This window comes from Pithys albifrons, chromosome 7 (assembly GCF_047495875.1).
Source record: "Pithys albifrons albifrons isolate INPA30051 chromosome 7, PitAlb_v1, whole genome shotgun sequence".
NCBI classification, from domain to species: Eukaryota; Metazoa; Chordata; class Aves; order Passeriformes; family Thamnophilidae; genus Pithys; species Pithys albifrons.
In genome coordinates, this window is record NC_092464.1 from 47,529,535 (window position 1) to 47,554,617 (window position 25,083).

General features: G+C 40.4%; 1 protein-coding gene across 2 annotated transcripts in view; it reads left to right on the forward strand.

Moving 5' to 3' along the window:
• Positions 1 to 6,191: 6,191 nt before the first annotated feature.
• Positions 6,192 to 25,083, forward strand: part of SEPTIN7 (septin 7) — a 65,928-nt gene continuing 47,036 nt past the window's right edge. For both annotated transcript variants that reach the window (XM_071561405.1, XM_071561406.1), the window contains exon 1: positions 6,192 to 6,288. In XM_071561405.1, the coding sequence (XP_071417506.1) occupies positions 6,279 to 6,288 (10 nt within the window). In that variant the 5' untranslated portion in view covers positions 6,192 to 6,278. The remainder of the gene's footprint in view (positions 6,289 to 25,083) is intronic.

Below are 25,083 nucleotides of genomic sequence, written 5' to 3' on the forward strand. Positions count from 1 at the left end.
GTAAAGTGATACCCATGGGCTGCTGTCGTGCTGTATCCTGAGTGATAAGCTGTGAACATTTTTTAAAGCTCAGGATCAAGACCTCATGCCTGTGTACAGTTCCCACTGTCAACAGCTCAACACTGGGTGGGAGTCAAATAAGTTATGTGTTGGCAATCAGTAAGAAAGGATCAGAGTAAGAGATGGCACATGATCGTTGTGTGGATATGTGAGTGTTTTGTCTCTTGGGTACTGTGTGTAGCTCTTGCCTTGGCCTCTCCAGAAGAGTACACTGTTATGTAAGAGCAGCAGAAGCAATCAGAGATATGAAATGGCTCCTTCTGAATGATGTATCAGAGATTATTCAGGCTGTTTTCCAGCACAGATACTACTGTGCAGCAGTAACTGTAACAGGAGGTGATTTTTAAATGATGAATTCCTCCCTTTAGCAGTACACAGAGGGAGTCCTTGCTATAGGGACCTTTGTGGATGCTCTGGTTTTGTGATGCTAATAAGAGTTTGCAGGGAAGAGAAATTGGTCAAGTGCTACTTTAGTGGAAAAATACACCTATCTTAAAATGCTTGGGGGGTAGATTTTTGGTGACTGCTGAGGTGTTCAGAGAAATACTGCTCTGTTTATTCTGCTGTATGTGCTACCTTAGATTTATGGTTTTGGCAACTGTTGAAGACAGTAACTTTGGCATTGCCTGTGTGGCTGTTCTTGCTGGATGATGGGATTTGAAATAGCTTTTGTCTTGGGAACCAGCCCCTCCTGTGCACTTGGTGAGCTGGAACTCCTCTGTGCTTGACAATCATCGCTCAACATGATACATAACAGTAATATGGTACTTAAGCTGGTTGATACTAAAATTCCTGAGTATTCCTATTGCTGCAGGATCTGCAGGGCTAGTTGTTGTATTCCAGCCTGTACAGCTTCTCCAGTTCTGCTGCATGTGCATCTGCTCTCCTGCCAAAGCTGCACTGAGCCACAGTTCTGCAGGACACAGAGAGGGAATTGATCAGCAGTGCTTTGCTGCTCCACTCTTCTGAGAGGATAAAAAAGCAAGTACCCAACGTGCTGAAAGTTACAGCTCTGGATAGAGCACGAGAGGGACTGTGAAAACAGAAGGCTTATGTTGTATTAGGTAGGAAAGCAGAAGGGACTTCAGTGCCACTTTGAACTGTAGTCTCCAACACAGGGTAAATCTTCTATAGCTGGACTCTGAGACACTGGGAGTATGGGATTGATGAACAAATTAGTTGTTGGGGTGCAGAAGCATCTTACTGCTGGCCTAGAGTTTTGCTGTTGAGCTTTTTCTTTTTTTTTTCCCTTCCTTTTTTTGGTATTGATGTCTTGAAATACTTAAGCATGGAAAGATGTTTAACAAAAACCAGAAATTGAAAGAATCTTTGTATACAGGATACAGGTTTGTAGTTAAAGTATTTTAAGTGGCATGTTGGAGGGCTGGTGTAGATATCTCGTCATGCACATAGTTAGGTGGTGTTGAAGAAACATTTCAGTTGTGCTCCCTAATTTGTTCCTTATTTTCTGGCTGCTGAACTGTGGGCATTGTGGCCAAGGTTGTAGCCGTGCTCCAGTCGTCACTATTGCAAATGAAATTAGTCAACACTGTTCACTGAACATATAATGTGACACAGAAATACAAAATCCTGAGAGACTTTTGCTAGGATGATAGTTTTGATCTTTGTACCTTTTCCACTCTAAAATAAAAACATTGTGCAGTAGTGTGGTGAAGTGAGATCCCGTGTTCTGGTGAGCACCTCTGAAGGACATAAATACCGTTGAACCCCCATTAGAGATTCAGGTGGCATATGGCAAACAAAAAGCACACTGAATAACTGGAGTCAAAAAAGCTATTGAATAACTATCTGTCTTAATCATGAAGTGGTGTGGAGATCATGTGGTATATTACTGGGAAATTAAGCTGTCGTGTATAAAACAAACTAAATTAAGGTTACTACAAGAGAGCTGTAGAGCGACTTTTTAACAAGAACATGAAGTTGTAGGACAAGGGGGAATGGCCTTAAACTGACAGAGGGTGGGTTTTGTGATTAGATGTCAGGAAGAAGCTCTTTACTATGAGGGTAGTGAGGCACTGAAACAGGTTGCCCAGAGAAATTGTGGATACCCCAGCTCTGGAAGTGTTGAAGGCCAGGTTGGGTGGAGCTGTGAGCAGCCTGGTGCAGTGAAAGGTGTCACTGCCCTTGGCGGGGAGTTGCAAGTGGATCATCTTCAGGGTCCCTTCCAACCCAAACCATTCTGTCATTCTGCTTGAAACACTGTATGCTGAGCATGGTAGGTGGGAAGTATTGTGGGGTTACTTTGGTCAAATGTAAGTAACTTTTTCTTTTCTTTTCTCCCTCCTTGCCCCTCTCTCTGGATTGTGGCTGCACATGTATGAACTCGCTGCTGCAATGGTTCAAATTCATGGCTTTACTGGACTACTTCTGGATGTGTCCCACTCACACCTTCAATACTGGAAATGATGGAAACGTGTTGTTTACAAAGTAGCTGTAAGTATTACTTTGATACAGATGTTTTACAGATGTTGTGGAAATAAAAGCAGCGTTAGGTTTTAGTAGGTGAACTAAAATTGAGCTTAGGTAGCAGCTGGTTGAAAATCAGAAGAGATAAAAGTTAAGGGGAAGCTGTTTATTGTAAGTGTTAGAAACATGAGATCTCACTTGGCTCCGTGATCAATACAGCAGAAGTCAATTCTTTAACAAAAAAATACTAAGTTCTTTTAAAAGCTGTTGCAGGAATTAAAGAAACTCAATTCCTAGTTTGTTCTGGTCAGTTTAGAAGTAGCAGGTTATGAAAAAATGTAACCATTTAAAAAACAGGATGTTAAAAGCTTTGATTTTAATTGGTATACCAGAAATATGAATCTGGCATCCAACTTCAGTGTTTTGAAAGGCTCTTTCCTATGGGCTATAAATGCTCATGGTAAATACAATGTTACTGCCTCATGTAGTGCTTCATACATGTACATCTTTCTGGTTAGTAATGTTTATATTTCATTATCTAAAATTGTGGTTGTAATTGCTATAGATCCACTTAACAGAGCAAACAACCCAAAAGGTGCCATCTATTCTTTTTTAGCATTTCATACCCAATGATTTAAAAGTTCTTAGGAGTAAAACCACCCCAATTCTGGAGCTATGTATGAAGGGGAAGGGACGAGAAATAGCAATTTAAAACAAGAATTCCATGTAAACCCATCCTTTTAAGCAAAAGATGCATTAGTTAATGAGGGAGTGAGCTGTTTGTGGTGAGCATGACACACATTAAAAGGTATGTAGATATTAAAACATGCAGGTGGTTGACAAGTAGAGCTATAAGGAGTGTCTGACTCTGATTAGATATTTTACATCTGGCAGTTCCATATTCTTAATAGTTATTAACGACCTGCACTGTTAAGGAGCTCTTTAATATCTTAAAAAGTACCGACCTGCATGTCACGTAATATCTCTAAAGCATGGGGTGTTCAGGGTTTTAAATTGTGATAAATTCCATTCCTCACATGCAACTGTAGTAATAGATTGGAAAATTAAAGCAAGTACTTGGAATTTAAATTCCTGGATGATTTTTTTTAAATGCTCTAAACCTTTCATATGATACTATTGCTGCTCCAAAGGCTATATTGAAACAAAAATCATCTTTAAAAAAGAGTTTCTTTATAACACAAGACAAAGATTCCTACATTTAGAGAAGTAATAACATTTGCTGCGTTGTGGGTATTTGAACTTGAAACTCAGTCTTTGTAGTGGTGTAGCTTTGCTTGAGAATAATGGTTTGTTTGCCAAATGGACGAGTCCGTTGTGACTTAAAGTGGAGCCCATTCATTGACTGTTGGATTGCAAAGAAGCTGGTTGTTCTTGCATTCAATGCTTTACAGGGGATAGTGGATTTATATGCATGCAAGGAAAGTTTGCTTTAATAAAAAACAATATTTTTTTGAATTTAATAACTCTAGGAGTTATTACTGAATTAAATTTATTCTGTCAGTTTTAGAAAAAAAATTGAAGTCTGAGTCAACCACATACTAGACTTGAATTAACCATGCTCTATTGCATCCAGTAGAAGAATGTTTTTAAAAATTATTTTTTAGAATTCTTCTCTCCTCTTGAAGATAATCTCAGAGAGTAGAATTTCAACTTGCAGACAGCACTTCAGCTGTGTGGATATGTATAACTCTTAAACTGTGAAACTGAGACAGGACCACCATCACATCACATCCTCTCAGCTTTGTGTGGGCATAAAGCCTAAAGGCCGAAATCATTGTTCCATGAGCAGCTGTGCCTTGTGTTGCTTTAAGGAGACAGTTTTCTCAAAGTATCTTCAGATTCTTTGTAAAAGGACTAAACTGTCTTGTCTCATAAGGCAATCCTCAAACCTGCTGTGATAACAAACATATTTCTAGGATTCTACTGCAAGTGGTTTAAAGGTAGCACAGCTGATCTTTGGAAGATCACTGAGTCTAGTACAGTGAGGAAGAGGCATTTTAAGCACCTCAAGTATTTTCATTACTGTGGTGAAAAGAAGCAGTGATAATATCCAATATTCTGCTCCTGTTTCATGGTAGAGGCAATATTTTGGGAACCTTCTTCACAGTATAAGGCAACTGCAGTTTTGCCTCCATGGGGAGTTTGTTGCAAGTCATGCAGCATTGGTGTAGTCCAGAGAGTGCTGGTGAACGGAGCTGCATCCAGCTGGCGGCCAGTCACCAGTGGTGTTCCCCAGGGATCTGTGTTGGGTCCAGTCCTGTTTAACATCTTTAGTGATGATTTAGATGAGGGGATTGAGACCATTATCAGCAAATTTGCTGATGACACCAAGTTGGGAGGGAGTGTTGACCTGCTGGAAGGCAGGAGGGTTCTGCAGAGGGATCTGGATAGACTCAAGAGATGGGCTGATTCCAATGGGATGAAGTTCAATGTGGCCAAGTGCTGGGTCCTGCACTTTGGCCACAACAACCCCCTGCAGCGCTACAGGCTGGGCACAGAGTGGCTGGAGAGCAGCCAGGCAGAAAGGGACCTTGGAGTACTAATTGACAGGAAACTCAACATGAGGCAACAGTGTGGCCAAGAAGGCCAATGGGATCCTGCCCTGTATCAAAAATAGTGTGGCCAGCAGGCCCAGGGCAGTGACCCTTCCCCTGTACTCTGTGTTTGTGAGGCCACACCTTGAGTACTGTGTTCAGTTCTGGGCCCCTCAGTTCAGAAAGGATATTGAGGTGCTGGAGCGGGTCCAGAGAAGAGCAACAAGGCTGGTGAAGGGACTGGAGCACAAGCCCTATGGGGAGAGACTGGGAGCTGGGGATTGTTTAGCCTGGAGAAGAGGAGGCTCAGAGGTGACCTCATCACTGTCTATAACTACCTGAAGGGAAGTTCTAGCCAGGTGGGGGCTGGTCTCTTCTCCCAGGCACTCAGCAATAGGACAAGGGGGCACGGGCTTAAGCTCTGCCAGGGGAAATTTAAGTTGGAGATCAGAAAAAAATTCTTTCCAGAGAGTAATCAGGCATTGGAATGGACTGCCCAGAGAGGGGGTGGATTCCCCATCCCTGGAGGTTTTTAAACTGAGATTGGCTGTGGCACTGATTGCCATGATCTGGTAAAGGGACTGGAGTTGGATCGAGGGTTGGACTTGCTGATCTCGGAGGTCTTTTCCAACCCAATCCATTCTATCATTCTGTGATTTCTAGGCTTAACATGAAGGCCTCCATGTGTGACCCAAAGCAGAGGCATCAGATTAGTACTGGGGCAGAGCCAGCATCACGTGGAAGTATCGGAAAGTTTCTTTCCTGCTCCCTGCCTGTGTTTCAAATGGGCATTGATACAGAGTTGATTCTATTTTAATTTGTTTGCACATGCACACTCTTGTGCTTGCACAGTCCTAATGGCACAATTGTACTTGCTCAAAATACTGTTAGCAGAGCTGAATTGCTGTGCCAGGTTTTTGGCTATCCAGTCAAAAAAGATCTTTTTTTCTAATTTATTGCTGCGCTTCATTTCTCTGTCTTGAATGTAGGCAGCTTAGGTTGCTGAGAGGTTGGTTAGGTACCATTTTCCTGTAAATGTGAAAATGAAGTGACTGTTTAAATCACTAAGAAAATATTCAAGCCAACTAGGAATTCACATGCTTTTCTTTTAACTTTTTCTTTTCTAAATATCTCTTGCTTTAGCAACAGAAGAACCTTGAAGGATATGTGGGGTTTGCAAACCTTCCAAATCAAGTTTACAGGAAGTCTGTGAAGAGAGGATTTGAGTTCACACTCATGGTAGTAGGTGGGTTTCTTTCTTTGTTTTGAGTGGTGATGATTGCAAGTATTTTGATGTAGTTCTTAAAAATCTGTGATGATAATGTGTGTTTTGTGTGATCTCATGAGAAAACATGGCTCTTCCTCTGCTGGACTGATCACTCTAGAGTGGTTAAAAAGAACATGTCTGATATGCAACTTGATGAGAAGAATAAATAATGAGAATGGTATGGTTAATACCATCTTAAGAAGAGCATTTGGTGTGGACCTAGTCTAAAATGTGGCTTGCAAGTATGACAGAAGTAATTTGAACTTGGATTTTCATTTGAATAAAAAAAAATGGTTTTATGGTTGAGTGCAAAATGGCAAACCTTGTACGTAACCAGGCACAGGGTACTGTGTGTCCTGCACTTCTGTGGCCACAAAAATGTGCTACAAAATCAAAGCTTTAATTTAAACAAACCTTTCTAGTTTGTATGGTTGCAAAGAAAACCAAATGTAAACAGTTTGTTCCCCATGGACTGCAGAAAATGGGAAACTATAGTTAGTATGAATGAATAATACCATCCAGAACAGTTCATTTAGGCTTCAGTGATGACCCAAATTGTCATCTTTCCTTCTGGGATGTCTGATTTATTTTTTTATCTCGTTCTTTTGAGTACTTTTATGATAGTAGACTGTTTGTAAGGTTGGGTACATTTGTATGTAACTGATGCTACTGGATATGTGACCCAGTTTTGACATGATGATGATCAAAATAATAATAATAATAATTTTAAAAGTGATTTATAATGGCCAAGTGTCAGTTTGTTGGTATCCAGCTTTCTCTTTTGTAATTTGGCTTGATAACACTTTGATGCTTTGTCATCGAGACAGCGGGTGTCCTGTGCAGGCTTTATGTACATGTGGCAAACAACATAATAGTGCTATTGACAGTGTTAGAAATACAGGCCAAACTGGGGAAAACTCCTCTGATGAAGCAGTGAAACTCTATGGAGATAATTTATAATTTTGATTACAAAAATGAGTTAGAATTTTGAAATTCAAGGGTTCCCTTTTTCTTTCAGACATTGATTACAGGTTTCTTTGTAGTCTGGCATCCAAGTGCATAATCCATTTGGTACAAAACTCGTTAGTCTTAAGTAAAATTTGCATTTCTGCTGTCTACAGGAAAAAAAGAGGAGGAAGGGAGAAAACTGTCTTCGTAACTGGTATATGTGGTGATGTATTAGAGCTGGAGAAAGTCTGTAAAATTACCTTGGTGTTCTTACATTTGTCTGTAGTATAGTTTCAAGCAATTGCACTTAGGACTGTATAAGACTGTGAACACCAAGAAGAAAAATTGGTCCAAAATTAGATTGAAAATGAGATGTTGATCAGAAAATTTTGTTACCAGTTTTACTATTTTTGTACTTACTACTAACACTTCATTTGTTTGCATGGAAATTTGTGCCATTATCTGGAAATTTACTACAAGGAGTAGCAGTTTCCTAAACTAAAAATGCATCTACTTCTCTTCTTTTAACCCCCAAATATAGAAATCAAGTACTTGAAAGTGACTGTTGAAATAAAATGATGGCTAATGGTTTAATACCCTGACATTTGGGGAGGGTTATGGCAGAGAAATGATTTTGTTTCTAACTTCTGTGCCTGGTAGCATTATGCCCTGAAAAAATATGTCTGTTTTAAATATGAAGATGGAATAGTTTATGTATTACTGGTCACTTGTGTTGGTAAACATTGCAGTGTAATCTGCAGTTAGATTCTTAAATTTGTGGTTATTTTCTGCTGCATTCATCCTTTGAGATCGTGTTCTCTGGTTTGGTTTGAGGTTTTCAGCTGACAGTGATACCCTTCTGTAATAGTAAATTGAATTATCTGTAGCCTACTTATTAAAGCTTAAAATATAGAGCTTATCTGTGTATGGTCAGTGCTGGAAGAATGAGAATACTCTATGTATTATCTCTTGGAGATAATCTCAAATGTTCTCCTGCTCTTTCTGCTACCAAGGGTGGTGTGTGCAAGGCTGCCTTCTGCTGTGCATTGCACGATTAGTCATCTGCTGGCTGTGCTTTATTTGTGGGTACCCGGGTGTCAGGACTAGAAACTACAGCACCCAGGATTTCACTGTCACTGTCCAAGCTCGCTCGGCCGTGGCAGATGAACCTCAGGACTTAAACAGTGGGGCCAGTTCTGCGCACGCTGAGCCTCACCTAAAATGCACTGCGCAGGCTGGAAGGGCACACCCACGTGGGGGGAAAGCCCTTCCCAAATCTTCGTTAGCGAAGCCGAGCCACACCTGGGTGTCAGTATGTTACCTTTTTGTTCTGAAATAAAAAATGAGTAAAACAATGTTTGTGGTTGCTAAATGGGCACAAGGAAGATGCAAACCAATTTTAGATCTGTCATCTCTGTGTTCCGCTATTTTCAGGTGTCTGTGACGCTTGATATTGCAAATAATGCATTTATACAGGAACTGTTTTCTGGTTGTCAGTTTAGTGTAGAATTATCAGTTAAACTTCCCACATGTGCATAGCATGATATCTGGGTTCTTTGTATTGGAATGTGTGGTATGAAAAGATACCTGAGCAGTGTTTTGGGGGGACTTGCTAGTGTGGGTGTACCATTGTATAGCTACGTGGGGGCTGGTCTCTTCTCCCAGGCACTCAGCAATAGGACAAGGGGGCACGGGCTCAAGCTCTGCCAGGGGAAATTTAAGTTGGAGATCAGAAAAAAATTCTTTCCAGAGAGAGTAATCAGGCATTGGAATGGGCTGCCCAGAGAGGGGGTGGATTCCCCATCCCTGGAGTTTTTTAAACTGAGCTTGGCCGTGGCACTGAGTGCCATGATCTGGTAAAGGGACTGGAGTTGGACCAAGGGTTGGACTTGATGATCTCGGAGGTCTTTTCCAACCCAATCCATTCTATGGTTCTGTGATTCTGTGGGTTTCTGTTATTGCAGACACAGCTCAGTGTTCAGTTCAACAATGTAAGGTGTCTGTGACTGAGCAAGTATTGAGTACAGCATCAAATGCTTCTGGTGTGGTTTCCAGTGAGCATTTTTTCAGGGATATAGATCAGTTTTGCAGAACCTTTCTTGTGCTTCAAGTGTGAATGTACTTCATAAAATGTGTATTTTTCCAGTTATTGTTGTTGCCCTGGAGATGATGGATCTGCCAATAGCAGCATGTGGTGGCTTCCTGCTCTGTTGTGCCAGAGAAGTTGGAGAGTGGGTTTTCAAATTTGGGGGTGCATAAGGCTGAATGGTTGTTGAATAGCCTAGAGCAGGTTGTCTGCTCCTTGTCTGAGCTGCTTTGGTGCAGTGCTTTGGAAGTGGCCCCATTTCAGCCATGTGGAGTCCTGTAACTTGCTCTTTGGGCCAGGAGTCAGATTGGTTTGAGGCTTATGATGCTAGTGAGGTCTTTTCCATAAGTATGGTTGCTGATTTCTAGGTGTTCTGGTGTTTGCATTAAATATAACTAAAGGGTGAGGTGGTTATGAACTGCATGCATATATATATATATAAAAAAAATCAAAAGTGGATGTTGAAATACCCTTTTATTGTTGTTATATTTAATGTTTTAAGAATACTTGAAAAGTTAATAGAAATGGTGTTACTTTGTAATATTTAGCCATAATAAATATTTCAACATTTCTGTCTCATGAAACTGTGTTTGCTTTCTCTAAGTTGTATTGTTTCTTATGTGAGTGTTTATAAACTTTCCTTAAGAAACTGAAGACAGAGATCGCCCTTTGTTTTCCTTATTAATCAGTTCTAATTCTCCTATTATATTCTCAAAGGCTAAGCAGTAGTTTTGATTGCTTTGCTTCTGAAATGATTTGTTGAATAAAAACTGACAAGCACCTCCTCTGAGAATAAGACACAGAGTAAGCAGAAGTTTCCATTAAACTGAGCTTCGTTCTTGATGCTTTCAAAGTAAGACATTTTGAGTAGTGGTCTAGGGCAATTCTACATCTGAAATATTAAAGCTCAGCAGTGGAAAAAATGCCAGGCTTGCCTTGCTAGACTGCTTCCTTCATAATCTCCTGTAATTTCTTCAGGTATTAGATAGCTGTTGAAACACTTGAGAACCCGACATAAATATTTAGTCTATTTCAAATCCGAAGTGTATTCTCTGTATGTCTTTGCTTTGTGGTTTTTTTGGAGGAAAGTAGATGCCTAAGTCAGATGCTTAAGAAAAGAAAACAGAATTAGTACCGCTATGGTTAACAACTCACAGTTAAAGAAAATCTTAATTGTTGAATTGTAGTTGTGTCTGTTTATTAATATAATTACACTTGCTTAACTAGTGGGTGCATGTCTTTGTTTTAGTGTAATGACGTGTGGAACAAATAGTTACTTTTCAGTGTTTCTTCCTTCTAAACACTGAGTCAGGAAATCCCTCTTTTATTGTCCTTGTAATGATGCAGTAACGTGATTTGAACCAAGGCCCAGGTAGATGCCAAGACATGATTTTTGAAACTTCTCTTCTCCTATAGACTTTATATACTCAATAATAACTATTTGTGGTGACTTTTCCTGGAGCTGTGTACTTTAAGGTATTCAGGCTTCCTGAGTATTATTAGAGGTTGAACTTTTAAATTTTATTTTATTTAAAATCCTCTGATTTGCAGTGTGTAGAAAACTTACAATCAAGTGACTTTGCAGAGAACCTTTCTGTGCAGTTCCTGCTTCTTGAGCAACCTGCATGTGAGCTTTGACTTTGAAAGCTGTTTTGAAACCTCTCCTGTAGTAAATTGTCTGTTTTGTTTCCAAATTGTTGCTTTAGCTTTGTAGATCACCTGTAGATTACAACTTGAAGGAAAATGTCATGCAATATTGTTGCAGTGCTTCATTTGTAATTGCAGGCACAGTCAAGTGGTTTGCGTTAAACGTTGCTTTTTGGCACGGATGCAAAGAAAAGGACTGTATTTTGCAAGAGTTGAAGTTATGTTGAAGCAACTGCATACTCTGATTTTAAGATGCTTTTATTGTTCACTGAAGAAAATTTGGACTGGTTTAATACTGGAATCTTCTGGGGATGGATCATGTTCTGATTGAAATTACCATCTTCATTAAGTGTATGGCAGGATGGGAACAATGTGTATGGGCAGACTTCGTGAAGGAAGATTTGGGCAGGGCTCTCCCCACGTGCCCTTCCAGCCTGCACAGTGGATTTTTTAGGTGAAGCGCAGCATGTCCAGAACTGGCCCCACTGTTTAAGTCCTGAGGTCTATCTGCCACGACCGAGCGAGCTTGGACAGTGACAGGGAAGTCCTCGGGACTGTCACAGCCCCCGGTACTGACCGGGGCTGACCCTGCTGAGCATCTGACGAGATCTGACAGGATGGGATGGCAGGGAGGCTTTAACTGCCAGGGGACGGTCCCACTGAGACTTGAACTCAGGTCCTTGGGATTCAGAGTCCAGAGTGCTCTCCTTTACACCACGGGACCGCCCCAGGGGAACAATAAATAAATGAAAAATAACCTGTGGATGGGCCATTCAATTTAGTGAAGCAGTTGAAGGATGTTGATCTGCTGTGACTTGAAATGCTCTTAATTAAGGTCTCAGTGGTGTCCCTCCTAACGCAGGATCTGGGTGTGTGCTCAGCCTTTGGTGTGACCTTCATTACCTGCATTCTTAGGGTGAGTGAACTGTCACTGCTGGGTGGTCAGGGCCTAACCTTGACCTTACTTAGAGGTCTCCAAGCTCTACTGCCACACAATTGTTGCTTAACTTAAAACATACTTTCTTTTAAACCTACTGGAGGGGTCAAAAACTGAGTTTTGACCTTTTGAGTCAGTTCTTACCTTCCCTGTGCTGTGTTGTTGCATTGGATCTTTTCCTTGGGTATAGTTAGGAGAGTACACTGCATACAGCTCTTAGGAAGAAAAGCATGTTATGGATTTGAAAAGAAAAAGAAATACAAATTAAATTACATGTATTCTATTGGCAGGATTATGGGGTTTCCATGAAGTACAGGTAGAGGAAAAGTTGTTTTTAAGGTTACGGAATTCTTCAAAGAAGGAATTTATTGTGTTCTGGTGATGATGTATATGAAGTTATTAAAATGGAAAATGCCACACGTACATTTACCTGGTGGGGATGCCAAAACAAGATGGTTGAATGCAGGAGAATTGGCAGAGGTTAAAACTAAGGAAATTGAAAACTGTTGGAACTCAAAATGGAGCCAGTGCATTCTTAGGGTTGACAGGCTCCTCTGGAGGGATCTCTGCTGTTGGAGTGATGCTTCACATCTCTCCTTTCTGTGGAAAGAAGCTGATAAGAATTTTTGAGGAGGCAGAAAATAGATGAACTCTGCAATCATTCTGTGAAGAAGTGAGTGTCTCTTGAAGATGTGAAAGATCAGTAACCTAAGAGTGAGTTTACTGCCCTGCATGCAGTGCATGATTTTCCATTGAGTTACGTTCAGATGAGAGCACATTCATGTGAGTACTTGGCTTCAGTTAGAAAATCTTCTCTTGTGCCTTTTTTGTTTGTGGGTGGATTTTTTCTTATTTTTTCTTTTCTTTTTCTTTTGTAATGCAGTGAACTACAGTTTGCAACATATTTGCTCTTCCTGCCTTTTTTAATGTTGGGGAAAGAAACCTGCACAAAGTGGAAAACCTGATGGAGGAAGAGAAACTTTTTACAGTATATTATTGTTAAAAGTTATTGTTGGGCAAATTCAGTTAATCTACCTATTTGAGCTTATCTAGAAACCATGGCTCTTCAAATACTCTCCCAAGTGGCTCCTAATGTAGTGGCTTTTAATCACTTAATGTGGAAAAAAATTAATCTTTACTTTTTGTTAAGCTCATTTTAAACATTCTCCTCTCTATGCAGTAGCTTAAAGATTCTAATGACCAGAACTAAAGTTGGTATTTAAAAGTGTTGATCTTCAATTCTCATTTTTTAATTGTTTGCAATTAATTGGAATTGTAGTGCTTAGTGGATAACTTCTAAAGAGCCTTTGGATTTTTATTTTCTTACTGTTTGGATGCAAAGCTTCTTGAGTAGATTACATGAAAGCCAACTTCAGTAAGGGGCCTCTTACTGGATACTTAGGGCGGTCCCGCGGTGTAATGGTGAGCACTCTGGACTCTGGATCACAAGGTCATGAGTTCGAGTCTCAGTGGGACCGTCCCCAGGCAGTTAAAGCCTCCCTGCCATCCCATCCCGTCAGATGCTCAGCAGGGTCAGCCCTGGTCAGTACCGGGGGCTGTGACAGTCCCGAGGACTTCACTGTGTTCAAGCTCGCTCGGCCGTAGCAGATGGACCTTGGGACTTACACGGTGGGGCCAGTTCTGCACATGCTGTGCCTCACCCAAAAAATCCACTGTGCAGGCTGGAAGGGCACGTGGGGAGAGCCCTGCCCAAATCTGCGTTCACGAAGTTTGGCCATACATACTGGATACTTGCAATCTCATGACTCAAATTCTCAACAACTAACCTTAAGTACCAAGTATGAGTATGTAAAATATTGCTTGGAAACATCAAGTTTAAGATTTTTTTAAAGCTTAGGTAATTGTATGTAAAGGAAACGGATCCATTTCTTGTGCAACGGCATTTTTGTCAGGGCCTAATTTCTCTGTTAAAATTCTTTGTTTCCTGGTAAAGATTTCCATGGGAAGAGACTTTTACTTCTAAATGTGTGGGCGTGAACCCAGAATTTCTCAAAAATCTGCCTGTAACCTAATTGGCTTTTATTTCTTTTTAAAAGTGATGATTCTGTTGGAAACATTTTCACTTTTGTCTTAGTTTGAGGGGAAAAAACCAAAATGTTTACCAAAAAGTAGAGGATTCCTCCACAATAATCACGTCACTCTTTATTAAGTTTAAGAAACAGGAACTTTAATTAGAAAATGGATTTAAGAAGGATAACTGTTCTTAACTAATATATATATACATACATATATATGTGGATATAAATATAACTGTAAACAGACCAGAGCAAACTACTCCCCCAGCACCAAAAGTAAAAAACAAAAGAGAACGACCCCCAAAAGTAGGTTCTTCCTGGAGCAGTTGTATTGATGTCAGTGTCACACCTCGGCTGGCTGCGAGGTGAATTCTCAGTCTTTTCCCAGTGAGGCAGAGATAAGGGGTGAACTCACATGGACTTTCTCCCTCTCTCTCTCTCTCTCCCTCCTTGTCCTCTGTTCCAAACCAAGAAGGAAAAGATGGAAGTGGAGGAAATGGTGATAGTTCACAGGAATCTCCTTGCAGTCCAAATCGGTCCCCAGGAAGAGGGAAAGAAAAGGTCTGCAGTGTCCCGAAGCAACTGTGTCTCTCCTCTCTCTCTCTGAAGCTCAGTGTGCCCAGAGATGGAGGGGGAAAAACAAAAAGCAGAGCCAGAAAAAGAGAGCTCACCAGCAAGCAATGGCTCCTTTTCTGCCCCTGCCGCAAGAAAACCCCCCCAAACAGTCAAACCAGCATACAGGGAACAAAGAAAGAAAAACTTCTCCCCACCCCCAGGTGCAGGGGTTCTCTTTTCTCACCTCCACCCGACCATTAAGCTTGAATCTGAAAGTCATCAGCTATCTTTTGTCTTCACTCCTGGGACTCCAAGCCCAAACCTTTTGTGCTGGTATGGTGAGAAAAATTCTCTGAGGGGGTTCCTCCCAACACCACCTTGCTGTGTTTGAACCTTTAACAACTTTTCTAATCCATATATCATTTTCCTGTCAGTCTTACTTAAAATGGTATTAATTCCTGTACTGGGTCTCTAGTAGATGAATTCAGAACATTTCATTTAAACATCTAATGAGATGCTGTGCTCTGCATTGTGTGAGTGTCACCTTCACTTTCTGTGAGCTTTGTGGAGTTTTTGGCAGTTACCGACATAATTAACCCTGTCAGGTATTAGCTGTTTTTCAGCCCAGTTGTAACTTCTGCCATGTTTCCAACTGCATAAATAATTTTTCTCTAGGTGATTTTTCTTATCCTGCCTTTCCAATTTTTCATTTTATTTCAAAGCAGAATTGTCCCTGCTGATTTTGCACATCTGACCATGTAAGCTCATGCACTCAAGCACATGGTTAGTCTGTTGGTATTTAATTTATTGCAGTACCCTTGTTCATTATCATCAGATCAGCTTTTGAACCTCATCTTTGTTCCCACTGATGAGAGAGAGGTTTGTAGGTCACAATTTAACTGAAATGAGTGGATCCTGGCTTTTTGATACTACAGTAAGGATAATTGGTCCCTGCAGGATGTCCTGGCTGTGCTTTTGTAGATACTCAGATGGTGTTGAATGTAATGTGTGAACTCAAACTTGTCTTAGAGGAGGTACATGTTTTATTTCTTAAATTGTTTACCAGGTGACCAACACTTGTTTTGATATTGCTCAGCAGATTGTCCTGAGCTGTTACGGTGCATTGGTGGGGTGAGAGCCACATGTTGCACGTTTGGTAAGGAATAACCTGTTGGGAAGTCACTGCTGTTTCAGTTCCTTAGCCCCAGATAATCAAGTACCACTTCACTGCAGGACTGGTTTTATCATAGAATCGTAGAATTGATTGGGTTGGAAAAGACCTCCGAGATCATCGAGTCCAACCCTTGGTCCAATTCCAGTCCCTTTACCAGATCATGGCACTCAGTGCCATGTCCAATCTGCGTTTAAAAACCTCCAGGGATGGGGAATCCACCCCCTCTCTGGGCAGCCCATTCCAATGCCTGATTACTCTCCCTGGAAAGAATTTTTTCCTGGTATGCAACTTGAGTTTCCCCTGGCAGAGCCTGAGCCTGTGCCCCCTTGTCCTACTGCTGAGTGCCTGGGAGAAGAGACCAGCCCCCACCTGGCCAGAACTTCCCTTCAGGTAGTTCTAGACAGTGCTGAGGTCACCTCTGAGCCTCCTCTTCTCCAGGCTAAATACCCCCAGCTCCCTCAGCCTCTCCCCACAGCACTTGTGCTCCAGTCCCTTCACCAGCCTTGTTGCTCTTCTCTGGCCTCACTCCAGCACCTCAGTATCCTGTGCTATACAAGCCTAGAGCAAGATTCAAAGCAGAAGCGAGTTTTTTGTATAGATAAATGTGCTGTATTAGTTTAAAACAGACTCTTTTTTTGTTGGCTGACTATGTTAGACTTGTCTGTTATATCAAGAAATGTTGGCAGTTTCATGCAGGAATAGGTTCATACTCTAACCAAAGTGATATTCCTGGATATGGAGTATTTGTGATTTAAATATCCAGTTGTGGTAAAGCCTCTGTGACCCATTAAATGGGTTTCAGTGTGACTGTTTTCCCTATGACTGATTTTGCGAGTCAGTTCAGATCTTCCCTCTGAGTCCACTTGAAACTTAAATTTTCTTTTTCCATTATTTTTCTGTATGTAGTATGACTATTGCATGTAACTTTTGGGTTTTGGGTGTTTTATTTTGAGATTCTTAGTACATTTACTGATTAATCAGAGTTTATACAATACTCTTAATCTAGAATTGCTTTTATTAAAGAGAATGAATATCTTCTAATAATAATTTTATTTCTCACTTCTATTTGGGTATCGTAGTCTGATGTTTTTTCCAGTAATTTACCAGACTACGGTACTTAAGGCACAATATCTAGACTGTACCAGTAGTTGGAGGTTTCATCAAATGAGTTTTTTCTGTTTGAGTTCTTGTAAGCCTTAACTTTCATCCTGGTTTCTCAGTTTAGGTAGTTTACTAAGAGTGCAAACACAAGACCTTTTGCACTCCATCTTGGAATGGTGCCAAATTTCCGTCTGTTGGTTTAAGCTGAGTTAAGTGTGTAATGATGCCATTCAGCGCAGTTCCTTCCTTTTGTTAAGCTTAAGTGAAAGTTTTTTTGGAGGGTCTTGGCTTCATAATTTTGCAAGCAGTTCTTGCTTTTTATCACTGAGGTTTTAATTTCAGTCATTGATGGGACCCTAAGCCAGAAATTGTGCCAACATCTTATAACTGGAACCACACGTGCATCAAAGTTAATACAAAGTCTGTCATTCTGGTCCTTCTGTTCATGGAACTTCTGCTGTGAAGGATAAATGTGTGTTTCATGGGGCAGATGCTTCCTCAGAAGGGCTGAAATGGTCTGTGATTTAAGGGAATTTAAACTCTTGGCCTTCTGCAGAGTGAGAAGCAATGCAATGGAAGGACAGGGATAAATAAATGTGGGCCAGATAAAGGCATCGAGGGTCAGTTCTAACAGCATCTGGCTATGGTGTGTTACTGCTTGGGTGTTGGGCTCAGCCTCCTGGGCTTACATCTTCCATGCTCCTTCCCCCTCTCTGTGTGTTTTTTCCCTGAGTTTTTTCTACACCCCTTCCCTGCCCTGCTCCTCTGCCATCCCCGCCTTCCTAATCCTGCCCTCAGTTGTGCTTTCTAATCCCCTCCAAACCCTCTATTGGAACCCTTATAACCAGACCCCAGCCGGAAATAAAGTGCTTTCTATATGTTGTCCACCAGAACTGTGTGTGTGTGAGTTATCTCATGAGCGTGTCCCCCTTTGGTGCCGAGACTTGGGATGTGTAAAGGGATGCTGCTTTCTGTGTAAGGTGACAGCTTGATTTTTTGTGAAGAATCTGAAGCATTCCCAGGTGACATCTCAAACTGCAGACAGCAGTACCTTTTAAAATAGTAGTTTTGCAGTCATTATATATGTTAAGTTTTGAATTTATGGGCTAATCAGGAATCTTGGGTTCATTTCTCTTTCTAAGACAGTGAAAAACAGTGGTCTGAAAGTAGCTGTTGGATGTCCATGGAGCATTTTGCAGTACAGGACAAGGAGCATTGTGTTAAACTGAAGAAATCAGAATTCACTGCTGGAATATATAATTACCAGATAAGCAGAAGGTGACTCTTGATAAGCTCAAATGGCACAGAGCAACAAAGGGGATTCACTGCACACTTAATCAGTTGTTCCTGCCTTGATCCACATTGCCTGCATCTGCTCTCTTCAAGATGGGAACACTACGTGTTGTCTTCCAAAGCATAGTAGGGAGCCACGTGTTTTATAAGTGAGTGACATAAATTTTCAGTTCTGGTATTTTGGAACTTGATGTTCTTGATCTATTCTCATTTAAGACCTGTAGATTTTCACCTTAAATGTTACTTGCCAGATGTAACAAAATGTTATGTTGTTCTACTGGGGTGGAAATACTCATTATCAAGGCTCTGGTTGTTACCAGTCAGACCGATGATTCACTAAGGTATTTTGAACTATTGCACCAAATGTAGTTGGATTTGTGTTCTTTTGGAATAATCTGATTTTTGTTACAAATGAGGCAATCTCAGGAATATTTTGAGTTTGTCTCCTGAAAGATCTTAATGGTTCACCTGTGATAGAATATTATGGTAAAAAGCTAGTTGAGCTTTCATCTATAAATATCTCCTTAAACCCTGTGATGTAAATCTGTAAAACATTTACTTTGTGTCAGTATTAAACTGTGATCCATTAATTTGCCTTCACTATCTGCATGATTTTTCTGATGAGGAGATACTGTTAAAGTTTCTGTCCCTTGCTGCAGGGCTAAAAGGGAGCTATAGGTTTCCTGACAGTCAACTTTGTTGTGTGGCAAGTCAGCAACTCTCTTTTACCATCTGTTCTTCCTTGGTTTAATATATGAGACAGTTTAATGTCTGTTTCTGGTTATTTTTTTGTTCCACTGTTTTCATTAGTAGCTATTTTTATCTGCCATTGATCAGGATGATTTGGTTTGTTTTCTTTTTGTCACCCCAGAAAATGCTTCACATGTCAAGTAGCACAGTCTGTCAAAGAGAGCTTTGAGCAACTCACGTAATACCCTGCATTAAAAATACCCTTCTTCACACAGGACTGCACAAACAAAGAACAGAAAGCGGCTTTTTGAAGGACCTGAAGACAAACTTGACTCTGAACTTGAGTTTTCTTGGGTTTTGGATGAAGTGTGATGATGTTGAGAGGTTAGCAACATAAAGTAGTGTTCAAGTTTATTTATAGGGGTATTTCCCTTCTGAGCTTCGTACGTTGTGGTCACTGGATTCTAACCTTGCATCTCCAGACTTCTGGCAAAAGACCTGGGGAATGTAGGAACCTCTGAGATGGTTGCACGAGTTTGTGGTCAACCATTCATCTGTGCTCTCAGCAATGGAACTTAAGTTATAAAACCAAGTCATATAATCTGTTTGTGTGTGTTAAATGTATGGAATCATAGAATGGATTGGGTTGGAAAAGACCTCTGAGATCATCAAGTCCAACCCTTGGTCCAACTCCAGTCCCTTTACCAAATCACAGCACTCAGTGCCACATCCAATCTCAGTTTAAAAAACTCTACGGATGGGGAATCCACCCCCTCTCTGGGCAGCCCATTCCAATGCCTGATTACTCTCTCTGGAAAGAATTTTTTTCTGATCTCCAACTTGAATTTCCCCTGACAGAACTTGAGCCTGTGCCCCCTTGTCCTATTGCTGAGTGCCTGGGAGAAGAGACCAACCCCCACCTGGCCAGAACTTCCCTTCAGGTAGTTCTAGACAGTGCTGAGGTCACCTCTGAGCCTCCTCTTCTCCAGGCTAAACACCCCCAGCTCCCTCAGCCTCTCCCCACAGCACTTGTGCTCCAGTCCCTTCACCAACCTCATTGCTCTTCTCTGGCCCCGCTCCAGCCCAATCTCTTTCCTGAACTGAGGGGCCCAGAACTGAACACAACACTCAAGATGTGGCCTCACCAACACAGAGTACAGGGGGAGAGTCACTGCCCTGGTCCTGCTGGCCACGCTATTTTTGATACAGGACAGGATCCCATTGGCCTTCTTGGTCACCTGGGCACACTGCTCTGGAGAAGCCAAAGGTAACCTTGTTAGTGTGAGTCTTCTGATGCAGGAAGAAGTAGCGTTAAACAAAATCACAGCCACCTTGTTTCCTGTGTGAGGGAACTAAAGCAGAGGTTGTTTTGAGCAGGACATGTGAAGCCTCTTTTCCCACACCCCAACTGAGTTCTACATCACCACTATTTGTGGCCCTTTGATTAACTGTGCTGAAACTGCAGCAAGTCAGACCTTGAGGAGCAGGATCTTGCTTGCCATGGCAGATCCCCTCCCCATGTAGATTACTAAATCAATATAAGTAACTTTTTATGTTCACTTGTTTGGTAAAGTTACACTGGAATTTTTCCATTTTTATTCTGTTATGGTCTGGGATGCTTACAGTAAATAAATTTTTCATTTGAATTGATTTTTCTAATGTTTATATTGTCTCCTGTTTCCTGAGTAACTGAAGCTAAAAAACTAAACCAATTAGCACTGCAAGGCAATGTCTCCTATCAGTGATTTTGCAAAATCAGTACCTACTTCTGCTCCCATACAGGTAGAACTTAATCCAATAATGCAAGTTACTTATTAATTCACTTAATAGATTAACACAGTCTAGTGGTTGTTGAAAAACTAAATCCATGTACTTTGTTAAGAGGAAAAACTGTATTTCTGAAATACAGGTCTTGCTCTGTACATATTGATCCTTTTACCTGCTGTTGTTGAACTGTTGGGTAGTACAGTCACTCTGTGGTCAAACGTTTTTTAGTGACTGAATGCAGAGAAATGAGTTGAGACCTGTATGATCAGCCCAGATTTTGACTTTAAGTATTCCTTGAATTCAAACAATTTGGCTTGAGTTATCACAGCTCTTTCAGTTTGTACAATAAGTACAAGGATATAATTTTTATACACAGTTAGGCTGTGGCTTGAACTGAAAGCTGTTGTCCAAGTTTTTATTTGACTGTAAATTTATCTGCTTTGGTTGATTTATGTGAAATGGCAAGCATTCAGATGGCTGAATAAAATAAAGCTGACTCAGAGGAAGTATTTTATGAACTTTGCAGATACTTGGCCTGTTTGACGTTCTACTCAAAAACAGTTTCTGCTTAGCAATAAGCACATTTGTTCTGTAACTAACTGCAAAACATTTTTATATACCTGTCTAATTAGAACAAAGCTAAGACCTACAAGTTCAAGACAATAACTGCACTGTGTAATCAACAGACAACCTTCTAGACAGTGTATGTATATCTTCTTATCCCCCAGTTCTGGCACTCCTCTGAAGTATGCTGTCTGGTCTTGTGTTTTGGGTTTTTTTTCCTTTCTTTCTTTTTTTTTTCCTGAAAATAAACTTAATTTTTTAGAAGCAATTTGCTTTTTGGGCAAAGAGTGAAGAGTGCTCCAATTGTGTTTTCTAATGCCTGTTAAGTGGTGTTGAGTGGCTGACTGAGACCAGGCAAGGATGCAGACAGAGACAGCAGGATGAGTAGAAACTACTGGAAATCCGAAGAAGAATCATCATTATGGCAGAAGCTGAAATCATGACATGGTACTAATGTGGAGAAAACAGGTATTTTAAAGGTAGATGAAGAGGTCTCCATTTGGATGCCTCCTGCAATTTCTTGACTCTCTCTCTGCAGAGTTCTCCTGAAAGGCCTCAGAACAGCCCTCCTCTAATACATGTTAAGCAGCCATTTCTTGCTCAGAGTTTCCAGCTGAAGTCTGTGCCTTTGTTTTCTGAGAAACTGAAAATATTTTACTGAAAAGTAGTGTTTTTAGCCAAAGATTAAATAAGGTTGCCTCAAAGTAGATAGAAATGGATAGAAACTAGAGTCTAATTAAATTGTGTATAATGACAGTTTTAATTTGAATGACACTAATTTGAATATGCAGAGTGTGAAGACCTTTGCTCATGTTTGTAATTTTAATAAGCTGTTACAGTAAAGATAATGCAATTAACAAGTGAACCTGTAGTTGATTATCATATTCCTCTAGCATTTTAAAACTGATAAGTTATTGCATCCCCAGCAACCATGCTGAACTAAAGATGATGTGGTTTTAATGTGTCAATGTAGGTATATAACACTAAGGTTGGGTTACCTCTGACTTGCCAAATGCAAAAATAAACAGTAGGGTTGGGACTTTAACCTCAGTAAAGATGATTCTTTTCTGACTGCTTTTGGTGGTTTTGGGGAGTCTTGCTAACTTTTTCTGTGTTCTGTTCATAATTGTGCTTCATGGAATGCTCCCTTTTGAGAAGGTGCCCCCTCTCCCCAGTCAAGTGGTTAAAGGCTTCATTTGCATTTTCATCCCTATCCTTGGCTGTAAAAATGTTATTTCTCCAGAACCACCTTCCCTGTCCAGTCAGGAAGAGCGGTGGGATTGTTTTTGCTCTGGTTGTTTTCTTGTTATTATTGGTAAGTTTTTACCCTTGCTAATTGTCCAGCTACAGAGAACTGCGTCTTTGCAGGTGCACTAAAAGAGTGAGTACTTTCTAGAAAAGCATCACATTTTAAGCTGTTTGGTTTTGTTCATGTAGTCACATTGTTAGTACTTCAGATGGCGCCTTGGGGCTGGCTCTTCTTGGATAAGAATTTGAGAACCTCTCAGCACTTTTAACTCTACAGAAAAGATACAAGATCAACTTTGACACAGTTAGAAATGTTGCAGATTGTGGTGTCTTTTAGAGAGGTGGGTGGATGTGCCCAATTTAGGTTGGCAGTAATTACTGTATATTTCCTCTCCTCAGAATTTTCCGCGTAAAATATCTATCTTTTTAAAATACCTGGATTTTCATGTAATAAAATGCTGACATATATACTAGTACCAATGGTATTATCCGAGTGGCAGGTATTTAAATAAGTATAAATGTTGCCTATATATTGCAAAGAGGAAAAAATACACAGTTTCTCTTATTTGTAATGTACTGCAGCGTCAATTTCCTGCCTTTTTGAGGTTTTACATAAAGCCTCTCATAGATGAAGTTTTATGGTAGATTTTGTTACCTATGGAAGCAAAAGGATTTAAACAAACTCATCTGGGTTTTTGCGATGCTGTGGGAAACTGTTAAATCAGGTATCTGTAAAGTAAATAAAAGTAAATTTTTTTTAAAAAGTGAGCAACTGAGTATTTTTTATTTTCCAGCTACGAAGACTACGATAACTAAAAGGATTGACTGTCTTTGTTTCTGCAGATGGTCACATATGACTTTTTGTTTAAATTGTACCATGATTATGTTTATGCTTCTGGGAATGAAAGACCAAGGGCCATATACTGCAAGCCTTTCTACCTGCTTTGTTCAAGCTGCTGTGTCATAGCAGTACCACTGAGTGTATTCAGCATCCTTTCATGTCCATTTCTTGTTTCTGATGTTTCTGGCTGCATCTTTTTTGTTGATGTACTTTGGACCCTTCCCGGAAGGCTTTTTATTACTTACTGTTCAGTTTTAGCTCTTTCCACGTATTCTGACAAAGTGCCTTCATATGTCAAAACATAAGTATAACTTCAGAGTGATCTGCTTTGAGCAGCGAGTCAGAGCTGTGGTTGTTGGTGCTATTCTGGGAGAAAGTGAGGGCTTGATCTGCTGGGTGTGAAGGTGGGAAAGTACCGGAGGGGAAGGTGAAAACAGGAGACAGAGGAGACTTCTTGTGTTGCTTCGTAGTCTTGAGATGTAAATTTTGATTTGCAAAAATAATTAGTAATTGGATTTCCATGGATAAAAAGGTGGAAAGATATGACTGGGACAGATATTCCTGCTGTGTGCTGCCATCTGGGTTTGAATCCCATAATTCAGATTTAGCACTGGGTGCTGCTAAAGAAGTGGGGACCGTGTGGCTGGTTTGTGATAGGGTAGGCAGGGACAGCAGAGAGCTGTGGGTCCTGGAGAACTTTCCTTGGATCTGTTAACGAAGGTGAATTTCTGTTCAGCATCTTGCACTGTGCCACAAGTATTTCTGTTATCTCAAATCTGCTGAATATCACAGCTTTTTCTAACCTTTTTTTAGGTGGGCTTACCTTGGAATAATGCACTTGAGTGAAATAGAGGTGGTGTACCATGTTTCCTTTAAAGATCGTGATAAATGAGTTGCCACTTAACACAGTTTGTTACAAAAGACGTTTTTTTTTGTCAGGGGAGGCTCAATCTGTCTGCTTCAGTCGCGGGTGCCCTGGACATTGTGCATAGGCACTGCTGAGAATTAGTGTAATTATCTATCTTCTACTTAAGCTTTTGCAATTGATCTGAATATTGTATAATGGGGAATTTTTGGAAGCATAAATTCTCTACCTCTTTAATCAGAAGCTTTTTTTATCTTCTTTTTGTTAATGTGAGTGAGCTCATTGGGTGTTTCCTCTTAAATGTATTTTAGTCTTGCCCTTTCTGTTGTCAAAATACCACTAAATAAATTCAGTAATCCTCTGGGTACCACTTTTTTCTGGTTTATGTGATTCATGTCTAACAGAGACAGGCATTATAAAGTTTAGGTGCAGAATTGGTTCTTGCATAGATGTGGGAATGCATTTGCTCATTGTCCAGTCGTGCTGTGGATCTGTTGGCTACAGCCTTTCCAAAGGGTTTCTTGCTTTTTGCCTCGTAGCTTGTTGAGAAGTTGGGTCAGTTTGCTGGTCCCAAAGGGTGCTTGGCATCATGTTTTAATCTGAGGTCTCCATCTGAAACTGTAGATCACAATAAATCAGCAGCATCCAGAACAGCAGATTATACTTTTGGTGCTTTCAGAGTCCAGTATGGCTGAAAAGAATGCAAAGGAATCTGTGGAGGCTGTTCTGAAGCTCTTTGCCTTCTTCAGCTCTTGAGACATGTAATCTCATTGTAATCTAGTTATAGAGACCTTGAATATAAGATATGAATTTTATATATTTTCTAATAAACAAAACATGGATATGGAAATTATGTATCTGTGTGTTGGCTGATTTTTTAAGAGTTTTACAGAGTAGCAAAAAAACCCCTTGAATACTTTGTTAGGAACTTATATTTTACATTAAAAAAAGTTTTGCTAAAATACAGTAAAATAGCTTTTTATTTTAAAATACTACCTTTTTATTTGCTTATATAAGTTGTG